Source organism: Passer montanus, unplaced genomic scaffold, assembly GCF_014805655.1.
Source record: "Passer montanus isolate IOZ18808 unplaced genomic scaffold, ASM1480565v1 scaffold58, whole genome shotgun sequence".
Classification (NCBI taxonomy): domain Eukaryota; kingdom Metazoa; phylum Chordata; class Aves; order Passeriformes; family Passeridae; genus Passer; species Passer montanus.
In genome coordinates this window covers 2,697,431-2,725,382 of record NW_024370816.1, presented here as the reverse complement: position 1 = coordinate 2,725,382, position 27,952 = coordinate 2,697,431, and the positions used below count along the sequence as shown (strand labels likewise).

At 40.1% G+C, this 27,952-nt stretch overlaps 1 protein-coding gene across 1 annotated transcript; it reads right to left on the bottom strand.

Moving 5' to 3' along the window:
* Positions 1-16: 16 nt before the first annotated feature.
* On the bottom strand, positions 17-27,868 carry ASPM (assembly factor for spindle microtubules). Its single transcript, XM_039726405.1, has 29 exons — positions 27,566-27,868; positions 26,277-26,420; positions 24,449-25,805; positions 22,339-22,440; positions 21,444-21,590; positions 20,590-20,835; positions 20,372-20,439; positions 19,704-19,845; positions 19,496-19,626; positions 19,061-19,236; positions 18,816-18,961; positions 18,653-18,738; positions 17,069-17,284; positions 15,997-16,207; positions 15,768-15,913; positions 15,538-15,666; positions 14,466-14,660; positions 8,614-13,239; positions 7,453-7,602; positions 6,992-7,158; positions 6,017-6,176; positions 5,305-5,526; positions 4,644-4,793; positions 3,001-3,192; positions 2,350-2,542; positions 1,725-1,879; positions 1,009-1,185; positions 593-765; positions 17-514 (listed from the first exon to the last, which is right to left on the bottom strand). Exons 1-29 carry the CDS (start codon positions 27,866-27,868, stop codon positions 409-411), a joined length of 10,416 nt encoding a protein of 3,471 aa, XP_039582339.1. The 3' UTR covers positions 17-408.
* Positions 27,869-27,952: the final 84 nt, after the last annotated feature.

The following is a 27,952-nucleotide window of genomic DNA, read 5'->3' as shown; positions in this document are numbered from 1 at the left end:
CAGTTTTGAAATCCACAGCCCAAGCCTCCCTTTCTACACCTCTCTAGACCACATATTACTGTCCCCCACAAACAGCTGCTTTTAATAGAATTCTACAATATCTAATCAGATTGAAGAATCCCATGCTATTTTAATATTCACAGTTGTGGAACAACAATATATTACTGCACCAGTGAAATTTCCAGTAAAATCCAGTGAATTGATTTTATTGTACAATTGCTTTTGATAGTAGTACAAAATAGCGTTTCAAAACTGTATGCAATACAAGAAGTTAGCAAAATGTTAATGTTAATCTAAAAAAACATTTCCAATAGTAGTTTAACACTTATTTTCTTTTTTAAAAAAATCATTTATCCATTTACTACATACATACTGTACAAATACATCTTCCTATACATCATTTACATTTCAGCAGTAGGCAATACCAAGTGTGTCCATCACCATCAGAATTGCTTGCAGAGGATCCACAACTTCTTGCATGTTATCTTTCCTCAAGACCCAGTCTGGTTTAATCCTGTGAAGAGATTAGTGGCTTGAATTAAAATATTTCAATGTCACAGCAGAAATAGAAGACTAATTTTTAAGCACTTACCTTGAAACTGTTTTTATTCTTAGAGGAGTTACTGGAACAGAGGAGCTCCCACCTAGGGCAGTGTTTGTTTTCTGCTTCACAAGTGTTCTCTCTGCATCCATCCTGTGTTTCCGAGCTGTGAGCTTATAGAGGCTCTGGATGCAAGAAATAGTCCTTGGCATGCCTCGGATTTCCTGAGGAGAGGTGAAAACAGCACACAGTCAATACTGCAAGTTCAAAAGCAGCTTAAATCAAGAAAATACGAGTTTGTTCACCATCTTGGAAATGCATTTTTTTAAACCAGAGCTTAGCTGAAATTAATATTACAGCCATAACAGGTAGGGGAGAGAAAGAAACAAAAATCACAAACAGCACCAAAACATGCAAAAAAAAGGTTGTTAAATTAAACCATTAAACCCAAAACATTTAGGTCTTACCAAAGCTCTTTTAGAGTCCTTTGAAAGGATGGCCAGCAAACAACAGGTCTTTGTGAAAATGCTTCCTCCTTTCTCTGAAACTTTGTCCCCAGCTTTGCTTCTGTACATTTGCAGTAGGTCTAGTAAAGTATCTATAGAATTTTCAGCTTCATAAACTGCTCGAGTAGTTCTTTCATACTGTTAAACAAGAAAGAGACAAGAGAGCTTCTATAGACAGATCTCTAAAGTATCCTTAGTTTACAGGTTACTATTTAGAGGTTAGAGGAAAAACCAAAGCCCATAAACTCCCCTAGAATAAATTTGTAGCTGAACTGGTGTCCAAACAATACAATTCACTTCTGTATTTACACAATTATAATAGATTATAAAAAGGTGCCTTTTGTGCTTCCTCCCTTGTTTAGAAACCCATAGAATCTGATTCTATATTTATAATAAAGAAATAAATTAGAATAATTTCAGAGAAATTTAAAAATATTTGTAATAACTTGCAATGCCTTAAGGACTCTAATTTTTTTTTTTCACCAAAAACCTTCATATAACTATTACAAAGTAAATAAATAACTAGTTTCAAAACAACAGTGAAAAATTAGAACCTATTGTTATTCAAAACTACTACTTCTGTTGCTCCACAATAATTGAGAAATTTTGTGGATAAACAAGTACTACAATAAAGTAGCCTACTGCTTATAAAACTCCAAAGAAAATATTCAAGTTACCTTTGAAACATTGAGTAGAACCTGAACTGAGTATCTGATCACATCCATGCATGGAACACTACGGTTGCAGCTTCGAATCAGAAGGAAAACACTGAAGATTGCTCTGCTCTGGGCCATATTTTCACAACACAGTGGGGACAGCCTGGTAGCCACCTCTAAAGGAAAACAAAGAGAGAAAACTCAAGTTCAAGAAAAAGAGTTACAAACTGGGATTTTCTCTACTTTTAACTAAAAGTGCAAAGTCAAATTTGCAGTTATTGATTTAAGTAAGTGTTTTTAAAGCAATAGTTTTAATGTGCTAGACTAACAATTAAGAAAACAAAATGTCCACAGAGAACATACACTGATAGTAAAAATGATAATCAACTTATGTTAGCACAACCAGGACTGACAGAAAAATAAGAGCAGTCATACAGGATTTCCTTTCTCTACATAACCATTTAAATATTGTTCTTAAATCAATCATCTAATTTTAGTCTGGAAAACCCTCCATGATACCCTCTAACACTCACATGTTATAGTCATGCAGAAAGCCTAAATATCATTATGAACTCTCCTCAGCTGAAAAAAGCCCAGTTTTTATCCTTCAGAAAATCCATCAGTGATAATAAAACAAAATACTGACCAAGATGCTTTAGTGCTGCAAGAATGTAGGAGAGATGTTTGTATTTTAGAAGGTGATCAATTGCAATTGCAGTTCTGTTGCCCAGTTTGTTTTCTTCTGTGCTCTTTTCATTGGCCTTTTCTAAACTACGCCTTAAAGCTCTGGTTTTTGCTGTGTCAGTCTTCTTTCTCCAAGAATATCCCCTCCACAATGCCTACAGAAAAGGAATTCCACAAACAGAAAAAGTTGTAAAGGAGAGACAAGACAACTGAACTTCCACCACCACTCCAAATCAGTTTAACACAGGTCTGACAAAGTATTGAACAGCCTTGGCTATTCAATTTTAAGTCATTGACACTCAGTGTTTATTTTTTTATCTTCAAATATGGGACTTTCAAGACAAAAGGCAAAAAAAATTTATGCAGTCCGCATGCACTCCCACCTAAGTGATGGTAGGACATAATGACCTAAGGCATTATCTGCTTATTCCTTCATGATCTGTTTGCCTTCAGCTTCCATGGCTAAACCCAAGCTGACTTGGTTTGCAATTTCACCGATAAAGTCATCGACCAAACCAAAGATCGTTCCTCTCCCCCAAAACCCATGAGAAAAACACCAGCTAATAAAAATAAACAAACCCAGACCCGTTATTTTGTCACGAGAGGCGTTTACCTGGAATTTGACTATCCCTGCCGTGAGTCTCCCCGCGCGCCTGTGGGCGAGGAAGGCGCGCGCGCTCCTCTGGATGACGGCGGCGGCGCGGTGCCTGCGCCCCAGCCAGCCTCGAGCGGCGCGCTGCAGCCCCACCACTCTGCGGTAATCCCGCAGGAACCTCCTTCGCTGCGCTTGCGCGCGGAACCAGCTCTGTTCAAAATGAAAGCACCTTTCTGATTATTTAGGACTCTTCCCACACATTCGCTTTTCCCACCCTAAATGAGCACTGATAAAGTGTTTTAACATGAGCTTTGATAGATACAGGCGCTATAAACATCACCAGTCAGAAATAACCTCCAGGACTCTGATTGGCCTGAAATGCAAGACTGCAGAATGAAATCTTAACTAGGATCCACTAATTCACAGAATGACCAGGAAGAGACCTTTAAGATCACTGAGTCCAACCCATGCCCTAACACCAACTAAACCAAGGCACCAAGTTCCACATCCAGTCTTTTCTTAAACACATCCAAGGATGGTGACTCCACCACCTCCCCAGGCAGACCATTCCAGAACTTTATCACCCTTTCTGTAAAAAACTTTTTCCAAGTAATATCCAACCCACATTTCCCTTGACACACTAGGGAAGCATTCTGAGGACAGAAGGGTAAAGGAGGGGATAGATAGAATGGCTTTCAGTGAGAAGGGACCTACAACAATCATCCAGACAAACTGTCTGACCAAAAGATAAAATACGTAACTCTCCCAATTTGTGTCCAGCATTACTATGCTCTAGGAGCTCTCCCTTAGCTGGCTTTCAAGGAGAACCACCATTCCACCTTCATCATTTCCCAGCTCTGTTCCTTCCCTTCTATAAACAAAGGGAGACAGGGTACTGTGTGACAAATCAGAGCAAAAAAAAGCCCTTTTCCATCCACTCTCTCTCGCCTTAAAGAGAAAATCTATCTTACAGGGAGAAAGAACAGATTTCTTTATATGGAGTAGTAGGGCAAAGTTTGCCATGACATCCTTGACCAGAGAACAACTATTTCAGAGCTCCCATTTCAGCCTCTCCATTTATCCAGTGTTGGCTTCCCATACTGGAACTAAGCTAATGGTCAGTTTGGAGAAAATGAAAATAATTTTTACAATTCAGTAGTGCTATAATACAGACCTGATTTTGATCTTGTTTTTAGATAAGTAAAACCTGGATTTATTAAAATGCTGCAGCCTACACCAGCTCTGATATCACTGGCAGATCAGAAGCGTCCAACCAAATAAATCACAGTATCCCAAGGGATTGTTCATGTAAGGAGATGCTCTACATTTCACAAACCTTACAGGTTGTTGTGTCTAATCTTTTCTACCTTCAGTAGGACATAAAGAAATAGGCTGACAGCACTCAGATTTCTTTAGCAAGCTTGACGGTCTGAAGGAAACAAATTTTCCTGTCCACTGTCAGCTTTAAAATGCTTAAGCCTCCACAGCTTGCTTAGCTGTGTATAAGCAGCATTATTTAATAAATCATAGTCTCCATAATTTAGCTTCATTTTCACATGTGAAGGAACTACATTGTCTTAGTGCTACAGCTTAGCTCATAGAAAACAAGTTAGACTATTACACAAATCAGCTATTACACATTCAGACTTAATCAGACCAACCTGTATTTTAAGAACAGATGAGATCTGGGTTTGTGCAAGTTTTAAGGTGAGGTGAAGCCTGTAGGCCCTTTGAATTTTAATTGCAGAGATATGATGATATGCAGCTGCTGTAAAATAAAGAAGTCTCTTCTTTTGTTTCTGTTCTGAAATCTGTAGAAGGAAAACAAAATGGGGAAAATCATTAATTTTCATACTCTGAGGTAGCTGGACGTCCACACAAAGAACAGTCCACAGCAATACACTATTAGATACTGAAAATCACCTCAGAACTAAAGTTACCACTCTGCAGTACTAGCTCTCTGATTTAAATGGTAACGCAGAGAAGTGATTGTAAAAAACATCATCAATACATGGCGGAGAACAACTTCACTGAAAACCTATGTGTGCAGAATCATCCATTATAGGTAAGCACAAAGATCTCAGAAGCTAAAACAACACCCAACAGTGAAAATCTACTTTAGTTCTAAAGAATTGTAAGAAAAGGCTCAAACTGTGTTTGATCTATTCTGAGCCCAACCAATACTCAAAGCAGCCAACAAGAACTTGATGTAAACAGCAAGAAATCAAATTTTCCTCTCCTTGCCAGGCAGAATTAATGGTAAAAAACAGCTCTAGAGATACTTTACATCCAAAGCAAAGTTTTCGTTTGAATTATACCAACCTTTTTCCTGACTAAATAACCCCGGATAAATGCTTGCAGTTTAATGACAGCTCTTCTAGTCTCATTGTATTTCCTAAATTGAAGCCTGCCTTCCTGCCAAGCCCGCAGATGTTTTTGGATAATTACAGCAGCAGCTTTTTGTTGAACAAATTTCCTTCTTGCCTTGAAACCTCTATATGCGTTTTGGATCAGACATGCAGCCTGGTGCTTCTGGAAAAGATACTAAAGAATACACTGATAATTAAAATTTGTTCATTCATGTCAGGATCAATATACATTTTATTTTTAGTTCTAGGGTTGTTGTTTTTTTTTTCCATCATAAGAACCAAAATGGAATGAGAAGTACAAGTAAACTCACACAGTAGCACTTTATATAAAATGCACTTCCACAGTTTGGAAGATCTTTTCATTTACCTAAATGGGGTCAAAACATGGGCTTAATCTTTTGCAAGCAATAAAGCCAGCAGAATATTTGGCATTTTATTTTGGTATCTGTGTACAGAGGGATAATTCAACAATTGGAACTGTTCAAAATCAAGAATCAACCCTGTTGCTTAAAGCAAAAAAGGATATTTAATATATTGGAGATCGAACAATCTTCACTCAGGTTCCACCTTTTCTATCCTTCTGCACACTGATGACAAAAATCACTGAAAAACATTGAAAACTTTTCGAGTAACCATGACACATCAGAGTGCAAGTGAAAACACACCTCTCTTAGAAGTCTCCTGGCCCTGTACTGCCTGTATGCCAACTGGATCTTAGCTGCAGCACTCCTGGCTGCCAGAAACTGCTGCCGAAGCCTCCGCGCAGCGCGGGTCGCTCTCCAGACTCTTTGGATGGTAAGGGCACAGGACTTCATCTGCAAAAACCTAACATGGAAATGCATTTTTAAGTAAGAAAACAGTGATGGTTTATGAAATCATTAAGATAGATGTTGGGAAAGCATAGCTGTTCTCAAGCAGATTTTGGAACACCAGAAAATGGGAATAGCCAGCAGCACTGGCAGAAAGACTGATTTTACACAGAAGACACTTTCTGGTTTCCCACAGGAGGCATTTCCCTAACTTACTGCCAAAGGAGGCTGGGGAGGGACACAGAAGTTTGAATGGCATTGGACAAATGACATACAACAGTCCATAAAAGGATAATAACAGGAACAGGCAGGGAAGTTTAAAAAGCAGGGAAACTCAAGGAGGACTTTGTATCACTGAACAGCATCCCCTACTGCTACTGGCATGGGACAGTTCAGAAGGAGATGAGCTACCAGGCTGATCTCATAGCAAAATAAACATAAACCAGTTTAACTATTCCATTGTGGATTAAAATGAAATAGTTTTTCAACCTACAAGTCGTATGCTGGAATTTTAACAATATCCAGAACATTTTTCTTGCAAAGAGAGAAGTGAAATAAAAACCAAGGCCTACTCTTTCTAGAGCCCCAATGCACGTAATTTCAACTTGTGAAGGAACTTCTCTTCCAGGAAAACAATCAAACATAATGAAAATCTTGTGCAAAAGAGCAACCCCACCTGCACCAACAGGATTATACCCACACACATTACAAGGATGCTGCAGAGGCAGAGCCTGAGAACCTGAAGAGTTCTACAGGGTGCAGTGCAGCACTAAATAAAGACAGAACAAAAGCTTTGAAAAGTGGAGTGATGCATCTCAGATTGGGTATTACCGAGTCCGCAGCTGTCTGGCTCTGAAGTGCCTCTGGATAACAAGGGTAGCTCTGAGCACAGACACGTATTCCTTCCTTGCCTTGTGACCTCGGAACCAGGCTTGGATCACTCGTGCTGCTCTCATTTTGCTAACCCACTGCCTGGCTTTATAACCTCTGTATGCTGCCTATCAGAGAAACAAAAATAAAAAGAAATCAGAACTGTTAATGGAATGAACAAAATTAAAAAGAAAAATATCACATCAACAGGAACAATTTTGGGGATTTCTATCTCTAAAATACTACAAATATTTAAGTTCTCACAACTAGAAGATGTTTTCAAAACCAAGTGAAACACATTCAGGGAAATACCACAAATGCCACTCTTTAATATTAGCAAAAATAACTCTGTTGTGAAGAAACAAATACAAAAGATTAAAAAACCCAAACAAACACTCAATAAAAACCACTTTAATGATTACCTGAATAGTAATGGCAGCTTTTTTCATTTGATGGAATCTGTGTTGATCAATATTTCGCATCCGATGGGCTCTGTAGTGCTGTTGTATTAACACAGCAGAAAATTTGCACAGAAGATATTTCTGTCTCTGAATAAATCCACGGAAAGAAGCCTTCAAAGAAAAATACAAACTTGGAATATTTCACCACTTGCATCATAAATCAGCAGGGAATGTTTGCTTATTTCTATGTACAGCTGTACTCACTGGCTTGTTATAAAAACAACAATTAAATAAACATATTCCCAATGTTAAAAGCAATTCTTTTTTTCTACTTTTTAAGGAAAGTAATCATCCTTATATTGTTCAGGATGTTAAACATTCAGAAAACAACTAAGCAACTACCAATCCCCCCAAAACATGGAGGTGAGGAAAGCACATCGGATTTCTACCAGTTAAGTAGAGCATGTGGGCTCCAACAATAGAGTAAAACCAACCTAAGACATTCTCATAGAATCCTAGAAGGGTTTGGGTTGGAAGGGATCTTTGAAGATGGTCTAGTTCCAACCCACCCAACATGGGCAGGGATACTCATTAAATCAGGATTCTCAGGGCCACAAATTATTATGAGAGTATTTATCTCCCTTTCTTCCTTGATTTGAGGGAATTTCCCTCCTTACACTCCTCTTCAAAATGTCAGTTAGGCACTTTGATTAGTCTAGGGTCAATCAGTAAACCTAGGAAGACTAACATGATTGATTTACTCACACCCTCCTAAGCATGAGTCCTTAGGAATGTAGCAATCATGGTTTTTGCCCTTCATGTCACTTTATACCCGCTGCCAGTGCCCTTCTCATGAAGGGAGCTTTCATTCATATTCCCATCAAAGAAAACTTAAAAACCTATTAGTGGCTTAAAATTGAAACGCAGTTGTCTTAAAGAACCTTATTTGTGTGCACTGTGGTGCACTTATACATCCACCTTGCAGTACACTTCAGAAACTGAGAAACTCAGTTGTCTTAAAGAACCTTATTTGTGTGCACTGTGGTACTACGCTTTATACATCTACCTTGTAGTACACTTCAGAAACTGGTTCCACTGTGGTTTCCAGAACAGTAAATCTTTAAAACACCTACAAATGAAAAACAGAACACCCTAATCCCAGTACTATTCATTCAGAAGTACCTGAATTTTTATTGCGCTTTCTTTCATTTTGTGAAACCTCTTCCTTTGGATGTATCCTCTGACTGTGGCCTGCACAAGGACAATGCTCCTGCGGGTCTGTAAGTAAGCCATTCTCTGGTGCCTCACAGCCAGGTGGGATCGGTAGTGCCGCTGCAGGACAACTGCTGCTCTTTTATAGCTCACATACTGGGACTGGCATTTATGCATTAAGTAATAGGATTGCAATGTAACAGCTGCTGCCCTGAGTTGGATGTATTTTCTACGCTGCAGAGCCATCTGAAGAAAAGACTGAATCTTTCTTGCGGCTCGTAGCTGCCTTGCTGTTTTTCTTGCTTTCATAGCTCGGAAGGCAGATTGAATAACTACTATGGCTTGTCTTTGAGCCAGGTACTGTGCCCTCTGTGCACGAGCCCAGAGGCATGATCTGTACCACCTCTGAACAGCAACTGCTGAACTCTGGAGCAGTGCATAGCGAGCGCGGGCTCTGCGGCATCGGAACGCGGACTGGATCCTTACTGCTGCTGACCTCTGGGCAAGGAAGCGTCTCCTCTCCATGCGCATTCGTAGGAACGACTGAATGCGCCGTGCAGCAACATGGGCTTTATACAACTGCCTGGCTTTCCTAGCACGAAAAGCAGCTTGAAGGCAAATGACAGCCTTTCTTATTTCTGCATAATTTCTCATGGCAGCTTCTCTTGCCATTTTGGCTCTGAACCTCTGCTGTGTGACTGTGGCAGCCCAGCACAGCTGTTTGTAACACCTACGTTGCACATACATGCGATAGCTGGACTGTATTACAACTGCTGAAACATGCAGAAGTTTCAGTTCCTGCCGTGCCCTCATGCCCCTGTATGCTGCTTGAATAACAAGAACAGAATTCTTCATTGTCAGATACTCCTTGCGTTGGTTCTTTCCTTTCAAATAGGATCGGTAGTAGTTCTGTATAAGCATAGCTGCAATTCTCATATTCTGATAGGCCCTTCTATCTCTGAGCATTCTGTAGGCTGCCTGTATTGTACTGGCAGCTGAATGCATGTGCTTGAGACTCCTCCTCACCCTGACACCTCTGTACACAGCCTGGATGTGAATAGCTGCTCTGCGGAGAGAATGATATTCCAAAGCATGCTGCCTTGCCAGAACCAAAGCTCGGTACCTTCTCTGAAAGACAAGAGTAGCTGCTTTAAGAGAGAGATATGTCTGACGTTCTCTGAAAGCTTTGAAGTTTTTCTGAACCACAACTGCAGCACGGTGCATTTCTCGCTGTTGTTTTCTCACTCGCATGTCTCGAAAAGCCCTCTGGATACAACTTGCTGCTTTCTTCAATGAAGTGTAATGCTCTACAGCAATTTTCATGAGCCTGTAGGCTCTGTACCTCCTCTGTATTAGCTGGGCTGCCCACTGAATTCTTCTGTAATGACAGTACTGCCTATACATTCGGTAGTTTCTCTGTATTGTAAGTGCTGCCTCACGCTGTCTCTTCAGGAAGCATCTTGTTTTCATTCCTCTGTAGGCAGCTTGAAGAACTAAAACAGAATTGTACAGTTTTAAGTACTTTTCTCTCTCACGCTTCCCTTCTCTGTAAGCTCGATAACGTTGCTGTATGATTACCGAAGCAAGCCTGAGTGCTTGATAGGAAGTGTAAATTTTATGCATTCTTAACATTGCTTGAATAACTGTAGCAGCTTGATGCATTTGTTGCATTTTTTTCCTTACCACAAATCCTCTATAGGCAGACTGTATGATAACAGTGGCATTAAGGAGAGAGAGATATTTTTGACGCTGAATATTTGCTAGTTTTGTTGCTCTGTATTTTCTCTGAATTACAACAGCAGCTGACTTAATGGAAAGAAAATGTTTTCTTTCAAGGAAAGTTCTAAATCTTCTTTGAATAATCACAGCTGATTCATTCATGGTTCTGATAAGCTGCCTTGTTTTCATACCACGGAATGCAGCCTGGATGTGTAGTACAGCATTTTTCATAATCACGTAGTTGTGAACTTGTGCATCTCTCTCCTTACAAGCACGGAACCACTGCTGAATCTGCCTCGTTGCAAGCAACAACTTTCTGAAATCCCTCTGTTGTTTGTGCATCCGATAATAGGACTGGATTATTGCTGCTGACTGGTGCATAGTTTTTAAGTCTTGTCGGACTTTCCTGCCTCTGCAAGCGGCCTGGAGGATAATAACAGACTTCTTTAGTTCCAAGTACTTTTTGCGTTGTACTTTACCTAAACAAAATGCTCTGTATTGCCTTTGGATTCTTATTGCTGCCATTCTCATTGACTGATACTTTCTGCTCATGGAATACATCTTAAATGTGGCTTGGATGCAAACAGCTGCTTGGTGCATATGCTGAACCTGTCGCCTCACTCTTACACCTCTGTAAATCGCCTGCACTCGGACTGTGACTCTTTTTAAAGACAAATACCTCTGCCTTTGACATTTAGCATGAGTAACTGCACGGTAACGCCTTTGAGTGGCTATAGCTGCAGACCTAAGTCTTTCATACTCCTTCTTGACCAGGTAAGATTTGAAGGCAGCTTGTATAGTTGTAGCAGCTTTGTTTAGTTTGTTCAGTTGTCTCCGCACGGCCATCCCACGGTAAGCAGACTGCAAGACCAATGCAGCTGCCTTGGTTTTTAGATAAACTGCACGTTGGGTTTTTTTCATATAGTAGGCTCTGTAGTATTTCTGAATCACCAAAGTGGCTTGTCTTAGTTTCTTGTATTTTAGTTGATTTGTGTGCATTCTGTAATAGGATTGAATAATTGTGGCAAGATGATGTTGCTTCTGAATGGATTTTCTCACAGCTTTCCCCCTCCATAGTGCCTGAAGACACACTGCAGCATTTCGCAGCTGAACGTATTCTTGCCGTTGTCTCTGGCCTAGAACCTTGGCTCTGTAATGCCTTTGGATGGTTAGCACAGCATGTTTCACAAGCCTGAATTTCTTCACAGCCATGAATTTTCTGAAGGTAGACTGTATCTTAGTAGCAGCAACATGCTGTCTTTGAATCTGCTTTCGCACCCTCCAGCCACGAAAAGCTGCTTGTAAAGAAAGCACTGCTGCTCTTGTCATTAAGAAGTTCAGTCTTTGCCTCTTACCACACTTACAATTTCTGTACCACCTCTGAATCACAATGGAGGCCTGAACCATTGCCTTGTGTTTCACTCGTGCAGCATGAGCTCTAAAAGCAGTCTGAATTTTAATAGCAGCTCTGCATTCAAGTTTGAGCTTTTTGCGTGTTTTATAGCCCCTGTAGGCTGCCTGTAAGCACACAGCTGCTTTTCTAACTTGCAAGAACTCCTGCCTGTGACACTGGCTCTTCCTGCAGGCACGATAACGTTGTTGAATGACAGTGGCAGCTCTACAGATGCTTAAGTACTGTTGCCGGTCCCTTTTCATTCTGTAGCAGGCCTGAAGTAATATTGCAGCCTCCCTCCACCTTTGTATTTGTTTCCTGACAAGGTAGCCTCGAACTAGAGCCTGAATTCTTATGCAACCTCTCTTCAATTTCCTATAATCTTCTTTAAGCTGAAGAGCACGTCTCCGAGAGCGATACCTTCGCTGGACGTAAAGCGCTGCTTCCCTCAGTGCCCAGTAACGCTTACGGACTCGCCTCATCTTTGCAAGAGCTTGAATCTTCACCACGGCATCTCTCAAGTTTTGAAATCTCTTCCGGGCGACATAAGCACGGAAACTGGACTGAATTTTGATCACAGATCTCAGGATACAAGCCTGTCTCCTGGCTTGCATCCCTCTGTAGGCAGACTGGAGAACAATGGCAGCCAGGCGCACCCTCTGGAAAGCAGCAGCTGCTTTTTTAGCGGCCACGTGTGCCCTATACCGGCTTTGAATTACAGAAGCAGCATTTTTCATCTCTTTGTATCTTTTTACTTGCTGGTATTTTCTCACATGAGACTGCAATGTAGTAACAGATTTTTTTAACTGCAGGAATCTTTGCTTCTCTCGTTTCATTCTCCACACTGATTGAATAACACACGCTGCTTTTGCTTGTCTGTACAGCTCCCGTGCCTTCATGCCTCTAAAAGCAGCTTGGAGAACTATCACTGCTGCACGCTTTTGCAAATAAGACTCTCTCTCACTTTTGCCCAGTTTATAAGCTCTGTAATACTGCTGAATGGTCACTATTTTTGCCCTGTGCTCCTGGTAAACACGTTTGGCCAGCTGACACCTGTACCAAGCCTGGATCTTGATAACATTTTGCTTAACATGTAGATACTGTTTCAGGTCTCTGTGCATCCTGTACCAAGACTGTATGACAAGGGCAGCCCTCCTTCTCTTAGCCAGTTTTGAAGATTGCCATTTTCGGAAATAACTCTGAATCACCAAAGCTGCTTTAGTTTTCTGCTGAATTCTGTATTTTCTCCATCTTCTGAATGCAGACTGAATAGTAAGTGCTGAAGACTTTAGGATTTGGTATCTTTGTCGATCTATTTTTGCCAACTTAGTTGCACGCAGATGTCTCTGAATTGTAACTGTAGCCCAAACAATTTGTTTATATGCAGTAACAGACTTCACCATCCTTCTCCTTGCTTGTACAAAAATAACACAGTGTCTTAGCTGTAAGTATCTTCTCCTTGCAGAGTATCTCCTCCAATAAGCCTGCAGGTAAAAAAAGAAAAAGAGTTACTATTTTCTTCATAGTATGTTAAGCATGAATGAGGACTGTCATGTTCAGACTTTATAAGGTTTCTTATTCCTACACTTAGCAGAACCACAGAGTATTCTGGTTGCAAGGTGATGGCCAACAGCTGCCCTGGAGGCCTCACAGTCATAGATAACCCTAACTAGAACTGGACCAGTCTATGCTATTAGGGAAAATAAGTAAACATGCCTAGGAAAAAGCACTGAGAAAATGGGACATTCAAATTCAAACAACAGATGCCAGCCAATCCCCGATGAGCACAGACTCGGGCAGCCATTGGCCAGTGAGCTGGGTGTAACCAAATTCAGCCAATTAGGACCAACCACAAGGTTTTTGAAAGCCATATAGAAGGGAACTGTACTCAATAAAATTTACTATTGTCATAGGAACTGTGGTGTGTCGAGTCACATCCATCTCGACTGTGACAAGAAGGAACCCACAAGGATTGAGTCCTAGACTTGACTGAATAGCCTATAGCAGGATCAAACCCATGACTTTGGTGTTACTGGTGCCATGCTCTAACCAACTGAGCTCATCTCTGGGTCTTAATCCCTAAGAAGTCAAATCCAGAAATCTATTTTTAAAAAAGCAAAAGCTAAATGGTTTTTAAGCATTTTCAGTTCTGGGAAAAGCTTCAGTTTGCCCTGGCAACAGCAGATTCCCTTTTACAATATCTGATAAATCAGCAATTCTTTAAAATTCAGTCTGAAAAGTCTTAAGAGTGAAATATTTATCTTTGGGTAATGGTGGTGAAAGTATCTTGAGAAACTGAATTATCTGCCCAAACTACCATTGGTATGCCTGCCACTCTGAATGTTCCCACTGCAGGTGACATAACACTAGGAGAGTAATTTTAAGTAATGTTCAGCAGCTGCAAAGAAGAAAACCAACACAATCTCATCAGTCCTTACATTAATGTTTAATGCCCTGTGCTTTAATGCTTATGGTACTCCAAAATATTCACCAAGAAGGAAGAATTGTTAATTTAACAGCACATTACCATTCCTCCCTGGAGAGAAAAACTTACTAAACCTCTTAAAAGCAAAGGGGGAAAAATAAAAAAAAATTACATTTCATGAAAGCAATAATTGCTGCAAGCAGCACAAATGGACCTTAGTGAGGCTCTTTCTTAGAGGTTTCAAGGGGTTTTCTTGCTGTGTAATCTTGCTTTGGATTGTATTACCTGAATGACTGTGGCAGATTTATTTCTGGCTTCCTCCAGTTTTGCCTTTTTCAGATTGAAGAGAGTCATCCTGGCCAAGTATCCTCTCCAGTGCTTCTGGATGAAAATGGCTGCATTCTCTCTCCTCACGATGCGCCGGCGAGCCAAGAAGTTCATTGCAGATTTTTGAATTATCCGAGCAGCTCTGTCTCTTTCCTACAAAGAGCAAATTTCCACTGAACATTAGCTATGTTATTTTTCACTCAAATTTTTGATTTGAATAACTATCTACATCAATCTCATAAAATTATACTACATATGCATACACATTATAAGAGAAATTAATAAAAATAATGTTTAAAGGGTTTTGGTTTTGATTCCTTCTCCCCCACCAGCATCTTTACTAGTTATTTTAAAAGAGCTGTAAAGGGAGTGTTTTGTCGTCATGAAGGTTGTGTAGATTTTATACAGTAAAGAATTAGAGATGAAAAAGTCTAAATAGAATCTCTTTCCCTTTCTACACCACAGATTCTCAGAATATTTCACTTGAACACTGTTCCAACATCAATATGTAACCCAGCAAGACACAGTGGTGGCATTTATCAACCTCAAGGTATCATAGTTTTAAAACCTTCACTAAATCTGGAATAACCACCAGAAGATCAAGACACAAAATATAAAAAATTAATGAAATTCAATTCAAAAGACTGATGAAGCTTAGCTCCTTAACAAATATAGTAAATTCGTACAGAAGTTTAATTACTCCTCTCATCTTATAGACATTAATAGGAATTAACTACTCCTTTAGTTTTAAGGAAGCAGTGCAGCTATTTTATATTTGAAATATTGGGAGAAGAGTTTAAGGAGTGACACACAAAGAAGAACAGTAGTCTCTAAACACCTGTTATTACTTCGAAAAGAAAAATGGAGTTTAGAAGATTACACCACCAAGAAGGCCACATATTTTTATGATAGAAACGGCACTCATTAGTTTAAATGCCAATATTAGTCCAACAAACCTGTATTTTCCACTGAATTTATATTCTTTTTTTCTTAATGTATAAGCTATGAATATTGTACAAGCAAGGAGTACCTGAGAGAGTTTCAGTTCCCTTTTCAGCCTGTACTTCCTCCAAGCAGCCTGAATTACTCGTGCAGCTCGAGTTTCTTGGCGAAGATCGAGAAGCCGCGAACACAGAAATGACAGGTAGGTGATAACAACCTGCAGAAACACACAACACAGCTGGGTAAGGCTGTACCAAAGAGCAGGACATGCTCACATGAGGGCAGAACACATTTCTATCAACTCTAAAGGCATTTTACCTTCTCATCAGGAATGGTATTTGACATGTCTGCGTGATGAATCATTGCTGGTATTCCGCCTAGGTCAGAAACTGCAGCATTGATCAGCTGGAAGTTTTGCTTTTCATTGTCCAGGAGTTCCTTGTATAGGACTGAGGGAGTTACAGCTTTGTAAAGATAAAACATTAGTCAAATCAAATTGTGTAAAGAAATAGATTTAACATGAACTTCTGTACATCAAATAACTCACTTTGATCAAATGTTTCTTCCACAGCATTTAGAGATGTGTCAGACTCAGATGAGGAGGAAGAGTTTAGTCCCACTGTAACAGTTCTTGAACATTCTACAGTTTGAGTTGTTCGTTGGCACACAGCTTCCAAAGGCATGTAACAGGGGTGATAGTGATGAATCAAATGACATAATACTCTGCCATCTGAGAAACACACTGTGAAGTTTTCCACCTGTTAAATAAAATACAAATTAATTGAATTTTAGTACTAGTCAATTGGTATAAACTGGATATAGAATTCTCTTGTACCTTTAAACGTGACCAAATGCAAATTATTTTTTAACAAAAAAAAAGGAAGCAGCTAGTGCTTCCTTTGAACATTTACTGTACAGTGACATACAGCTGTAAGAGCCCAGAAACAAAAGAGGGGTGAGTCATTATACAGTGAATCTACAATGGAAACATTTATGAAAACAGTCTTTCTACAGCAGGATCCCAAATAAATTCCTGTAGACACCTTTACACTGGGTTTTCAATGCAGAAATAAGTTTTGAATTTGCATCAGTCCTAAAAGCTCTGTTTTACTCTTCAGAAAGACTAGCAGTTGCTACTGTATTCTGACCAGAGTCAGGTCTCTGACCAGGGCTTCCCTTCCTGGAATGAGCAAACATATCCCTTCTAAACAAACTTCTCTGAGGAGATGGACTGACCTTATCTCAAAAATTAGTTTAGTTTTCTTAGTTTTTATAAACAGTGGAAATTCTATGCACAATTACTTTTTAAACAAAGGCTCAGTAAAACTCCATAAACAATTCCCATTCCAGCAAAAAATGTTCAACTTTCAAAAAGCATTTTTATGCACAAGTCTAATTGAAAGGGGAAATTTTTTGCTCAGATTTGTGTAAAAAGAGAGGGGCAGCTAAACTCACAGAACAATGGTTACTTCAAATTGGATTAAACAAAGTCCAGAGGAATATTTACAAATAATTGCCACTGACTTCTACTACGTATTTGATGGTTTGAAGAACTCTGCTCTGTAAAGAATTACAACAGCACAGGGTGCACTTGTGGAAGTGTACACAAAACTATTTACCTTGATATTGTAAAATCTACAAACAGCATTAACCCATGCCATCAGCAGCTTCACATTTTCACTGTAAGTCTGAGATAAGAAGTTACTACTGTCTTTCTGTACTCTTAAAGAATTTTGAGAAGTCTTCATAGCACCCAATAGTGCTTTTGTCTTGTGTGTTTTCTTCAAAAACTCAATTTCTTCTTTTAAATGTTCCACATTCAGAAAAACATCCACCTGTTAGAAGAAAAACAAAACATGGAAATGTCAACAGTCTGACATGTCCTGCATTACAGCTGCTGGATACAGGAGCTTTACACATGGCATTTTGAAGAGAATCTACACTCACTCCTTAGCAGCACCTGCCTCACAATAAGTAGTGGATAATCTGGACTTGCCAGCAGAGATGGCAGATTAAAAAACCCCTGAATCTACCCTTCTGTGTAAAACAGTTACTGCATTAGTTAATAGTTGGGAGAAACAGGAAATTCCCCATGTAATTTCAATGTGCTCTCAGAGGAAACGATATCAGAGTCCTGACTGCAGTTCCACTGAGCCCATGTACCAATCCTCCTCCTTTTTAAGGGATTCCAAAAGGACTTGAGTCCTGACTGCAGTTCCACTGAGCCCATGTACCAATCCTCCTCCTTTAAGGGATTCCAAAAGGACCAGAGCTGGTTGGAGAACAAGCAGCATATCCACAGGGCTTGGATAAAAGCCACTGCTCACTCAGGTTGTTTCTCTAATCAAAAGGAATGCAACTGTGACACATGCATGAGAAGAACTAGCTGAAGGAAGTTAACTACTTAATAGCATAACAGTATTCAAGAAAGAAAATAATTACATCTGATTTTTATTATATTGTCCTATCTTAGTGATAGTTCTGTGGCTGACATCTTTCATATTCTTGCTTTACATACACGCAATTGCACTTACATTCCTGACTACTTAGTGGTGAAATTCCACCTCAACTTTTATCTTATTTTGCCTTTCATACATTATGTTCCTTCCAACTGGATTTTTCAGTTGGACGCTTATTTTTAAAACATCTTCTGACTCAAGTTAACTCTTAAAATAGCCTTAAGAAAACGATTTTTACTTTCTCTACTAACTTTTGAAACGTCATTGCAGTAATGCCTAAGAAATTTTCATTCTTATTTCAAGGATGTTTCATCACCTGTTTCAGATAAAAGTAAAAAAGTAGGAGAGCTATAGTTTCAGAGATTACTCTATAATTGCCTAACAGTGTAATGTCAAAATGTCCTTTTCAGTTATTAAGTCTACCTGCAGTTTGCAATCAACATTGTTTTACTTTTAAATATCAATTCTGCTACTATACAGCATAAACTCACTTTTTTCCAAAAACTTGAATGAATGTGTAAAAAAAGCACAGTTAAAACATTATCCAAGCTGTATTGTTAGGGAACAATTAGCAGTTTAGTAAAGTTTACATGGAGCTTTCAATGTGCAAAGCAAATAATTTCAGTCTAAAATTTGATTAGTAGAGGCTTTCACAGACATCACATATTTCTGAAAGAGTGGTGTTTTCATTATTACTCCTTTGTAACTAGCACAAACCAAACAAAATAATCAATTGAAGAGTACCTGGAAGGCAAAGACAATTTTCCACAGCAGTGCTAACGTTCGTTCCCTGTGTCTATCCACAATATCCCTGGAGTCAATTGAAGCACCTGTCAAATGAAACAAGGATTAAAGTGTGCAGTAGTTATCTGATGCACTTACAAGAACCCTGATTTCTAGGCCTTACCAGTTTCATCTTTCAAGTGCACTCCTCGCTCTTTAAGGACACTGAGAACAATATCCACATTATGCATCTTCTGTAGCCGACTTATTGCAGGAACTCTCAGTTGTTTTGAAAGACTCCAGTTTTTGGTCAGAAGCTCCACTGTTCTCCTAACAAAGGTAATTGCATGGTTTAATGCCTCTGATGAGCTCACATTAAATATGATATAAAAAAATTAAATTTTTCAATAGAATTCTGTATCAACGCACACAAGACGAATGCCACATTGTAAGTCCACAGCCAGGTTTGTTACAGCAAAATCAAATTCATCCAGTGGAGTTTGAACATGACTGACAGGTAGTCCTAAGAAACCCAGATGGCGGGAAAGGTCACCTTCACCACTCAGGAAGTCCCGGGAAAATGCAAGCAAAAGGTCTTTGCTAGCCTGAAGTTAAAAAAAAAACAAACAAAAAACCCAAAACTTAACACTACAATATTTGTCAATCAGAATACAATTTTCATCCCTTGTACCTCCCAAATTACATTTCATATTTCCTTGTATAATTCTTAAAACTACAAATTTTTTAAAAATTATTTTTAGCAAGTCACATAATTTTAACTTTTGTCAGATTAAAAACAATAAAAAAATTACACTCTGAGTCTTAGGACAACAATGGAGGAAGACATCAAATCCCAGCTCTCACCTTGAACTCTGCATCCTTACAAAAGAGGCAGGGGTCATGGTCAATCATTCTGGACTGTTTGGCACAATCCAGAAAGCAAACCAACAGCAGCAATTTTTTCAGTGTGAACTTTGACAAAGCTTCTTCATGACCTGAAATGACAGAACTCAATAAGTGACAGTTTAAAAATTAGGTGCTACAAACACATTATTTTGGAAGCAGTTGTTACCTTCCCGGTAAAGGTGGGGCACGACGGGATGTCTGTACTCAGCTGCAATGTCAGGGTTCCACAGCAAGCGATTCAGGATAAATATTGCTAAACCCATAACATCACTATTACTCTCCAAAGCTATCAGTTCTCCATAAACAGTCTAATATGAAAGAAAGGGAAAAAAGTAGAAGTGTTAAAAGTTACCTTAAATACTCTGTGATTTTGTAAACAATATCCATTATTCAATCTCTAAAATAATTAATGGAAATTGATCTCTAAATACCAAGCAGTTTTTAAGTGAGTCCCTGAAAGGAAATTTCAGAAGATCTAATCCCATTTCAAAACACATATGATCATCTACGTCTGAGAAATCAATCAGGAACTTCTTTCAGACAACCACATTCTTCTGCAGTTTACTGAAGTGAAACTGATAGGGAAATGCTTTTGTGTTATTGGCCATGGAATTAACTTCCACTGTCCTTGATTAAATATTTTACTTCTTAATAAGATAATCACTTTTTTAAAGCAAGTATGTTGTAACAATTTAAAACATATGCGTCATGGTATAACTGAATTGAACCTACTTGAATTAGTATGACAGAAAATATAAAGAAACCCAAAACAACCTGTGCTAAAAAAATTGCTAAATGTCCTTTAAACTTATAGACTGTACACAGTGAGCTTACCTCCAGACCTATACGCAGCCATAAAGGGTTGTAAGATAAAAGCCAATTAAGGACTTTCTGCCTTTCTCCTGCAAGAAAGCATTTTTTAATATCAGATCCAGAAAACATTTCAGATTAATGCAAAAATTTCTACTAACCAATTTCAGATTAAACAAACTCAGTGCGTGAAGAACCCTTTCCCTACTTACAAGGGAGAACTCCGGGTTCAGTCCTCTTACCTATGTCCTTCCAGAGGTGCCTGTCCCTGCGGACCAGCAGGCGCCGGCTTTCGATCTCCAGCTCGAGTCTCTGGATGGCTCTGACCATGGTGTCGGAGGTGAAGAGGCGGCAGGCCTCGCGCCGCAGCCTGTTCAGCTTACGGCGAGCTGTGTACGCTTTGAGAGACGCCTCGTCCTTCGTGGGCGCCTTGGGAAGGCTCCTTTTGTGATGGTTCTCTTCCCCCAGGATAAGGGCAGCTGCATTTACTGTTTGAACATGCACAAAGAGCAAGCATTTATATTGCAAATAAAGGTAGCTTTGCACACCTCATTTTTTTTTCCCCTCTTTAAGCTGGCATTTTGTTATTTTTATTCTGACTGATGATTTATCCTTCAGGAAGCTTATCAGCTGTTGCACTATACATACGTTAAGTACAAAAACACTAGTCAACTATTAAATATAAGAACACTTATTTCATAAGTGAGCAGGGCTAGGAATTCACTTTTAAGATTAATGGTTCTTTCTTCATTTTTTTTCAAATGAAGCTAAAAACAGAGCAAAAAGTAGGTTATTCTTTTAGTAAAGTGCCAGCTATAATATTTTGCAGCAGGTGGAGATTCCCCACTGACCACCCACTGAAGAGTGCCACAGCCACACATTCCAGTGCATTCTTGGTGCAGAGCACCCTCCATGCAGGGGTGTGGTGTGCTGTGCCATGAGCTAGTGACCCATCTACACTTATCAGAAGGGGGAAAATATGACAACACTACTCTGAAAAGGTTTAGTGTTAAATGTGTACTACTACTTGTTACTGTTAATAAGTATATGTCATAAAGCTTAAGAAAATGAGAAGACAAAAATTTTTCACTCTTACCTTGTGAGGTATTTGTTTTCACGTTGAAGTCATCGGGGGTAAGTACAAAATTTAACCACCAGGTGAAACCTCGTTGCTGCTTCTCCTTCCAACGTTCATCATAAAACATGTTTTTAGCAGCAAAAGGCATTGGGTGCCTAGGGATGACTTAAAAAAAAAAAAAAAGCAAAATAACAAAACTTTAGTTTTTGCAGTTCTTGAAATGTTTGATAACCAATATGCATTTCATTGTGAAAAGGATTAATGCTTGATACTCCATTTAGCATTACAGCCAAAAAGGCAAATTGTTAAAATCTACAGTGACTTGCGGATCAGGGACTATCAAATAAACTTCAGCCACAAAACATGGCTTGAGTTGTTACTCAAGACTATCTAGAACTAAGACAAGATACCTAGAACCTAGGCCATTTGCAATGGGGTAAACTCAAACTGAACTGGATTACATCCAGGAAGAACCATTTTAAAGATGCATTTTTCTGGTCAGATCAACTTAGTATTGTTAACTCTGTAAAATTTTTATCTTGTTGGGAAGAAAATTTCTCTTCTGAGGTATTCTGTTGTTGCCTTAAAATGTTGTCAGAGATGGAAGAGGCATTTAACTGATAGCCATCAGTTAAATCTATTAAAGCTGGGAGCAGAACTGTAATACAGATTTTACACTTACAGGCCAATCTGGAAAAAATTAACATTTACTTTTAGCTGACCATGTGCTACAACCAATTCTCCTATAAGTAGTCAAAACAGATCACAAAAGGTTGCATACATTGTTCTACTAGATATTGAGTAATTTCAGATACTATCTTCTTTTTCCTTTCAGTTCTAACCAGTTAGTTCTTACCTGACACCACCAGTACATTCTGTCCAGTGTTTTACCAAACACCAGGTGTCTGCCTACCTGTTTTCAGTGGTTTCACAAATGTCAGGTGTGACTGGGCCAATCCAGGGACAGGTTTACTAATTCTCCTGCTAGCTTTAGGTGCCTTCTGAAGTGAAGAACCTACAAGCATTAACACACAATTATCAACAGCAAATATGTCAGTGAAAGTTAACATATGAAAGCTCCTATCACTTCTAAAGTACAGAACTAGAGTAATTGCCCATGAACCATTCAAAAGATAGTGATGATTTTAAAAGGGGAGGAAGGAACATGTGTGGATGCAGTGAACTACAGACTGGTGAGCCCCACTTCTGTGCCTGGGAATATCATGGAACAGATCCTCATGGAAGTGATGTTAAAGCACATATAAAACAAGGAGGTGATTGAAGACAGTGAGCATGGCTTTACTAAAGGCAAATTGTCACTGACCTGTCTGGTGGCCCTCTGTAGTGGAGTGGCTGACACAGTCAACAAGGGAAACCAACTGATGTCATCTACCTAGAGTTCTGTAAACCCTTCCACACAGAGCCACATGGCATCCTCATCTCCACATTGGAGAGATATGGATTTGGAGGGTGTACCATTGGGTGGATAAGGAATTGCAGCCTGAGGGCTGTGGTCCATGGCTGTATGCCCAGGTGAAGGCTGGTAATGAGCAGTGTCCCTCAGGGATCTGCCTTGGGACTAGTGCTCTTTAATACTTTATCAATGACACAGATGGAGCACACCCCCAGCATGTCTGCAGGTGACAAAAGGTGAGCTGTGCAAGTGACACAACAGACTGGGAGAAGAACCCAGAATAAGCAGCCTTGCAGAGAAGGAATTAGAGGTTCTGGTGGATAAAACAGCGGCTGTGAGCCAAGAGTGTGTGCACTCACAGCCCAGAAGGCAAACTGGGCTGCATCAAAAGAGGGGTGGCCAGAGGTCAAGGAAGGGGATTGTTCCTCTCTACTCTGCCCTTGTCCAGCCCATCTAGCTTTATCCTGATGGATTATTAGAAATAACCTGGTAGATAACACACCTTTTCCTGCTGCACATCAATACTTTCAGCACATTGTCTTTATGCAAACCATCTTAAAAAGCCTGACATTGAAGTGCATTACTGAAAGCCCCAAATCAAATCCAGATCATAGAACAGATCATTTAACTGAAGAAAGCAGCATGTGCTATTTTGATCTGAAAGCCAGGATTGATTTTTCCTGGTAGTTAAATTTTGCAAATTAAATGCATCTTTAAGTCCCAGGCCCTCATTCCTTTCACATTCCAGAGCATATTTGGGGTTGGAACAGTTAGAAAACTGAAAATAAACTGAAATGCAAGCATCAGCATTTTCTGATCCTCAAGCAACTAAATATTGGCAAACAACAAAGCAGAGAGAACTACACAAGGCTGACTAATCACAGACAGTAAAAAGCAGGCAGAATGAAAAAGACAGAGGAACTTCTTCACTGGAAGGGTGGTTAGGAGTTATCACAGACTGCCCAGGAAAGAGGTGGAATCACCATCCCTTAAAAGTGTTTAAAGGGTGCATGGATGTGGCACCTAGGGTGCCAGTTTAGTGGTGAACATGGTGGTGCCAAGTTAATGGTGGGCCTCAATATTCCAAGGGGTCTTTTCCAACCTTCATGAAAATATGTGACAACAGCAATGGAGGCAAACATTCACAGTGGTAAATGGATATGTGGCAAATCTTGTGCAGTAAGTCTCCAGTAAATTTGATTTATCTAACAAGGTCTCTGCTCAAGAGCTTTTAAATAAAGTGAAAATATGTGACAACAGCAATGGAGACAAACATTCACAGTGGTAAATGGATATGTGACAAATCTTGTGCAATAAGTCTCCAGTAAATTTGATTTACAAGGTCTCTGCTCAAGAGCTTTTAGATACTTTATCTATTATTGTCATTAACAAATTTCCACACGAATAAAGTAAATTTGAAGGCAATTACATAATCAAAACTCAAACCTAGTTTTCAGTTTTTTAAAACACAGATACCTAACAAATTGCAAAAGCCCACATTTAAGATATGAAATATTGCTGACTGTTGCTAGACAGTTTAGTTTGCTATACACATTTCCTAATCAAAGGCATCTTTCAGAAAATGGTAAAAGAAGGAAACACTACTCACCAGCTTTCTTCCTCTGCCCTGCCCTCTCTCCACTCGTGGGTTTGAAGGCCAATGGTCCTCTGGTTATGTGGGTTTGATTGTCTGTGCTAGAGGTAAGAGCTCTTTTCCTTTCCACTTCTTCCACATGCTCTGGAGCTGTAACTCTACTGTTTCCTACAAATGCTTCACTCTTCCTCTTACGACACGAAGAAGCTGATCCAGTAGGAGATGAATTTACCTTGTCATTGTGACACTTATTTTCAGATGAAATGGGAGCTGTAACTGGCAGATGTTTAGATGTTTCTGCTTCCACATATCCAGGCACCACATTAGCACATCCTGTAATTGCTTTATTAAGGCATTTTTTAGATTTTGGCTGGTGGGTTTCTGTTCTTGTTTCTTCAGCAGCACCACGTTTACTTTTTATGACAGTGGCAGAAAGAATTGGACGCTTTTTTGTTCGCTCTCTCTGAGAGGGGTTGTCAGTCTGAAGTTTCTCTGCAGAAGGAGAACTGCAGTGATCTTCCTTGGGTTTATCACAATCAACTGCCTGTGATTTTACATTATGCAGTTCAGAGACTTTATTTAAGCTGTATTCTATGTGAATACGTGTTTCTGTCTCCACACCTCCATCTTTTTTCCATTTTGCTGGTAGAAATCTCTTAACAACATAAGTCTCTGTGGTGGACGATATTAATGCTGCCTCAGGTTTAGGAGTCTTTGATGGTTTATCTGACAAACTGTCCTTCACAAATTGATCAGGTGACAGAATTGGAATAGGCTGTTCTATTACATCTATATCCACTTGATAATTGTCATTTACAAAAGCATCTGGACTTAAAATTCTCCTTGTACTTAAAAGGGGCATAGAGGCTGAGTGTTCTGGAGTAGAAACTGGTGACAGTGTAAAATTAAGAACCCCTCCATCATCTGAAATTGGCAATTGTGCTAATCCAGCAGAACTGGAGGCACTCTCAGGTTGCAATTGACTGTGCTCAGTAACACATTTATCGATGTTACAGATGTCTGTCTCAGGCAACAACTCCTTATTTCCAGAGGCAGCAATATCCCCAAATGCAGTAGACCTCCTCAGGGCAAGCGGTGTGTGAACAGTGCTGCCATGTTCCTCTGGCACTGGTGCAATAGGGGATGGAGGCAGCTGATTCTCTGAGCCAGCAGCAGAGTCATTTCCTTGGGATGTGCCATTCTGTACTGTGCTCTGATTCTCACACGACTGAAGGGGACTTCTAATTCTATCCCCCTTCTGAGAAACCTGAAATGTTTTATTAACATTTTTCGTTTCTAAAGTACTCTTCTTAGCTTTTATTGCAGATGTTCCTGAAGAGTTCTTCTTTTTTAATGTTTCCCAAAGACTCTTCTGAAAAAGAACCATACATAGAAGTTAGTGTGCTGGCTTTCTAAATTCTTCTGTATGTAAAAGTAAACATTAGTAGCAAACCCACTCAAAGTTTTAAAAAGAACTCCTAAGAACTCCTGATCAAAAATTCACAATACCTTATTTGCAGGCTTGAAAACCATTCATTTGGTCATATTTCCGTTTTATTCTTTAAGCTGTAGTTTATCAGTACCTACTTTCCAACCCAGCTAAAAAAAGTTGAGGACAATGGGAATTCCCAAAGCATCATTTATCACTTTATAGCCCTCTTTCACTGAATTTGCTAGTGATAAAAACAATATTTGCATCACAGATGCCAAAGTTACAGAATTAACAATGGGAATTCCCACAGCATCATTTATCACTTTATAGCCCTCTTTCACTGAATTTTCTAGTAATAAAAATAATATTTGGCAAAGTGACAGAATTAGGATACAATAAACACACACTCACCTTTTTCTTTGGGGGCTGCTCTGCAGCACCAAGGAGCACAGCTTGATGTTTCACAACATCATTAACAACAAAAGTCACCAGTTCTCTGATTTTTCCTTCTTCTAATGGTGTCCACGTGACAGAAACAAATATTCTTTGTCCTGCCTATTGGAAAAAAAGTAAAAATTAATATTTGACATTTAGGTACATTTTGGTAGCATTGAAAATCAATTAATCAACCAAAGAATGAGCAGTATATAGAAGTAATATATATTACGACAACATAAAATGATAAAAAATTGTTAAATGTTTAAATGCCAGGTTTCCTCTTTGACATGTAAATTTAAGCAACTCCTATCAAAAATGTCTTACTGAAAGGCTGAATCAAACTATAGTGGAAAACAAGAAAGAATACATATAATATAACAAATAGCAGAAGATTTGAGTAAAGGCGAGACATAATTTTTTGCACGTATTAACCAAATAAGTACTCCAGAGTAATTTTGAGAGAATTATGGGGAGAAATAATCAGAGGTTGATTAACTTAGGATCTTAGCAGACCCTAAATATAAGTGTAAATGTTTTTAGTCAAATTTGACATACAAGTCCTTCAACAAAAAGTAAAACACTGCAAATTATCAAGGAAGTAATGAAGCTTTCTATTCATCAATTCCTAGAGGAACAAGCACTTTGCAGTGAGACTTCACCCTGATTTTATAAGCCCGTTATTGCAAGACATGTCCAGAGCGTTTCTTCCTCTCTCACAAGCACTCTGGTCAGTCTAGAAAATTGTAGATATATGTTCGTCTAAACGGTTCTTTTAAAAACTGGCATCGATTGGACGAGCCACAGTTTGCATTTCCTTAGGTATTGTAAATATTTAATCCTATTTTAAGCATGCCTTGCACTCAGTTGTGTCAGCTAATGAACGTGCAAGAACAGTGAACCGGCATCCTCTTCCCTCCGCCTTTTTCCTGAACATATGCCCTGAAACTTTTTGACAGGTCTCTGTCTTTAGAACAGCATTCCCAACGAGCAGTCAATTTCACTGTATTTTTTTATCCTCGCTGCAAACTCCTCTCTGTGGCAGCAGGCTGCAGCCCCTCGCCCCGCTGACAGCCCTGCCCGACCCCGCCGCGCCCGGCTGCCGCCGCCCTGCGGGGCGAGCCCGGCCCCTCACGCACCGCCCGCCGCCGCTCTCGGGGCCGCGGCCGCCCCGCAGCCCGGGACACGCTGGCTGCCCCCGGGCAGCTCCTCCCGAGCCCCCCGGCCGCCAGGGCTGCTGCCCGTCCCCGCGTGTCTCCCCGTACCTCCACGAAGAAGCGGCGCTGCTCGATGCTGAAGCCCCTGGCAGCGGCCGGAAAGCGGTCGATGACCACCTCGGCGTCGTCCTCGTTGGGGTTGTCGATGCGCAGCAGGCGCGTGCGGGAGGCGCCCACACGCAGCCGGCCGAAGCTGAGGAAGGGCGGCCGGGAAAAGTAGCTCAGAACCAGCACGGCGGGGTCCTCATCCGCGTCCTCCTCGCTGCCCCGCGGGGCCCAGCGCCGCCGGCCGGGCTTGCTGGCGGGGCTGCGGTCCCCCCGCGCCGCTGCGGCCACGGAGCCCGCGGCCATGGCCGGGCAGGCGCGGAGCAGCAGCTCCGCACGGCAGCGCCGCACCAACCGCCGCCAGCGCGTTCAAACCTGCAGCTCCGCCAA

Bases quoted from the DNA above. Each gene is read 5' to 3' on its own strand.
- ASPM (XM_039726405.1), bottom strand. From the start codon at position 27,868: ATGGCCGCGGGCTCCGTGGCCGCAGCGGCGCGGGGGGACCGCAGCCCC. The intron at 15,914-15,996 runs GTGAGTTATTTG...ATCTTTACAAAG, and splicing joins GGAAGAAACATTTGATCAAA to CTGTAACTCCCTCAGTCCTA. The intron at 515-592 runs GTAAGTGCTTAA...ATCTCTTCACAG, and splicing joins AGAATAAAAACAGTTTCAAG to GATTAAACCAGACTGGGTCT.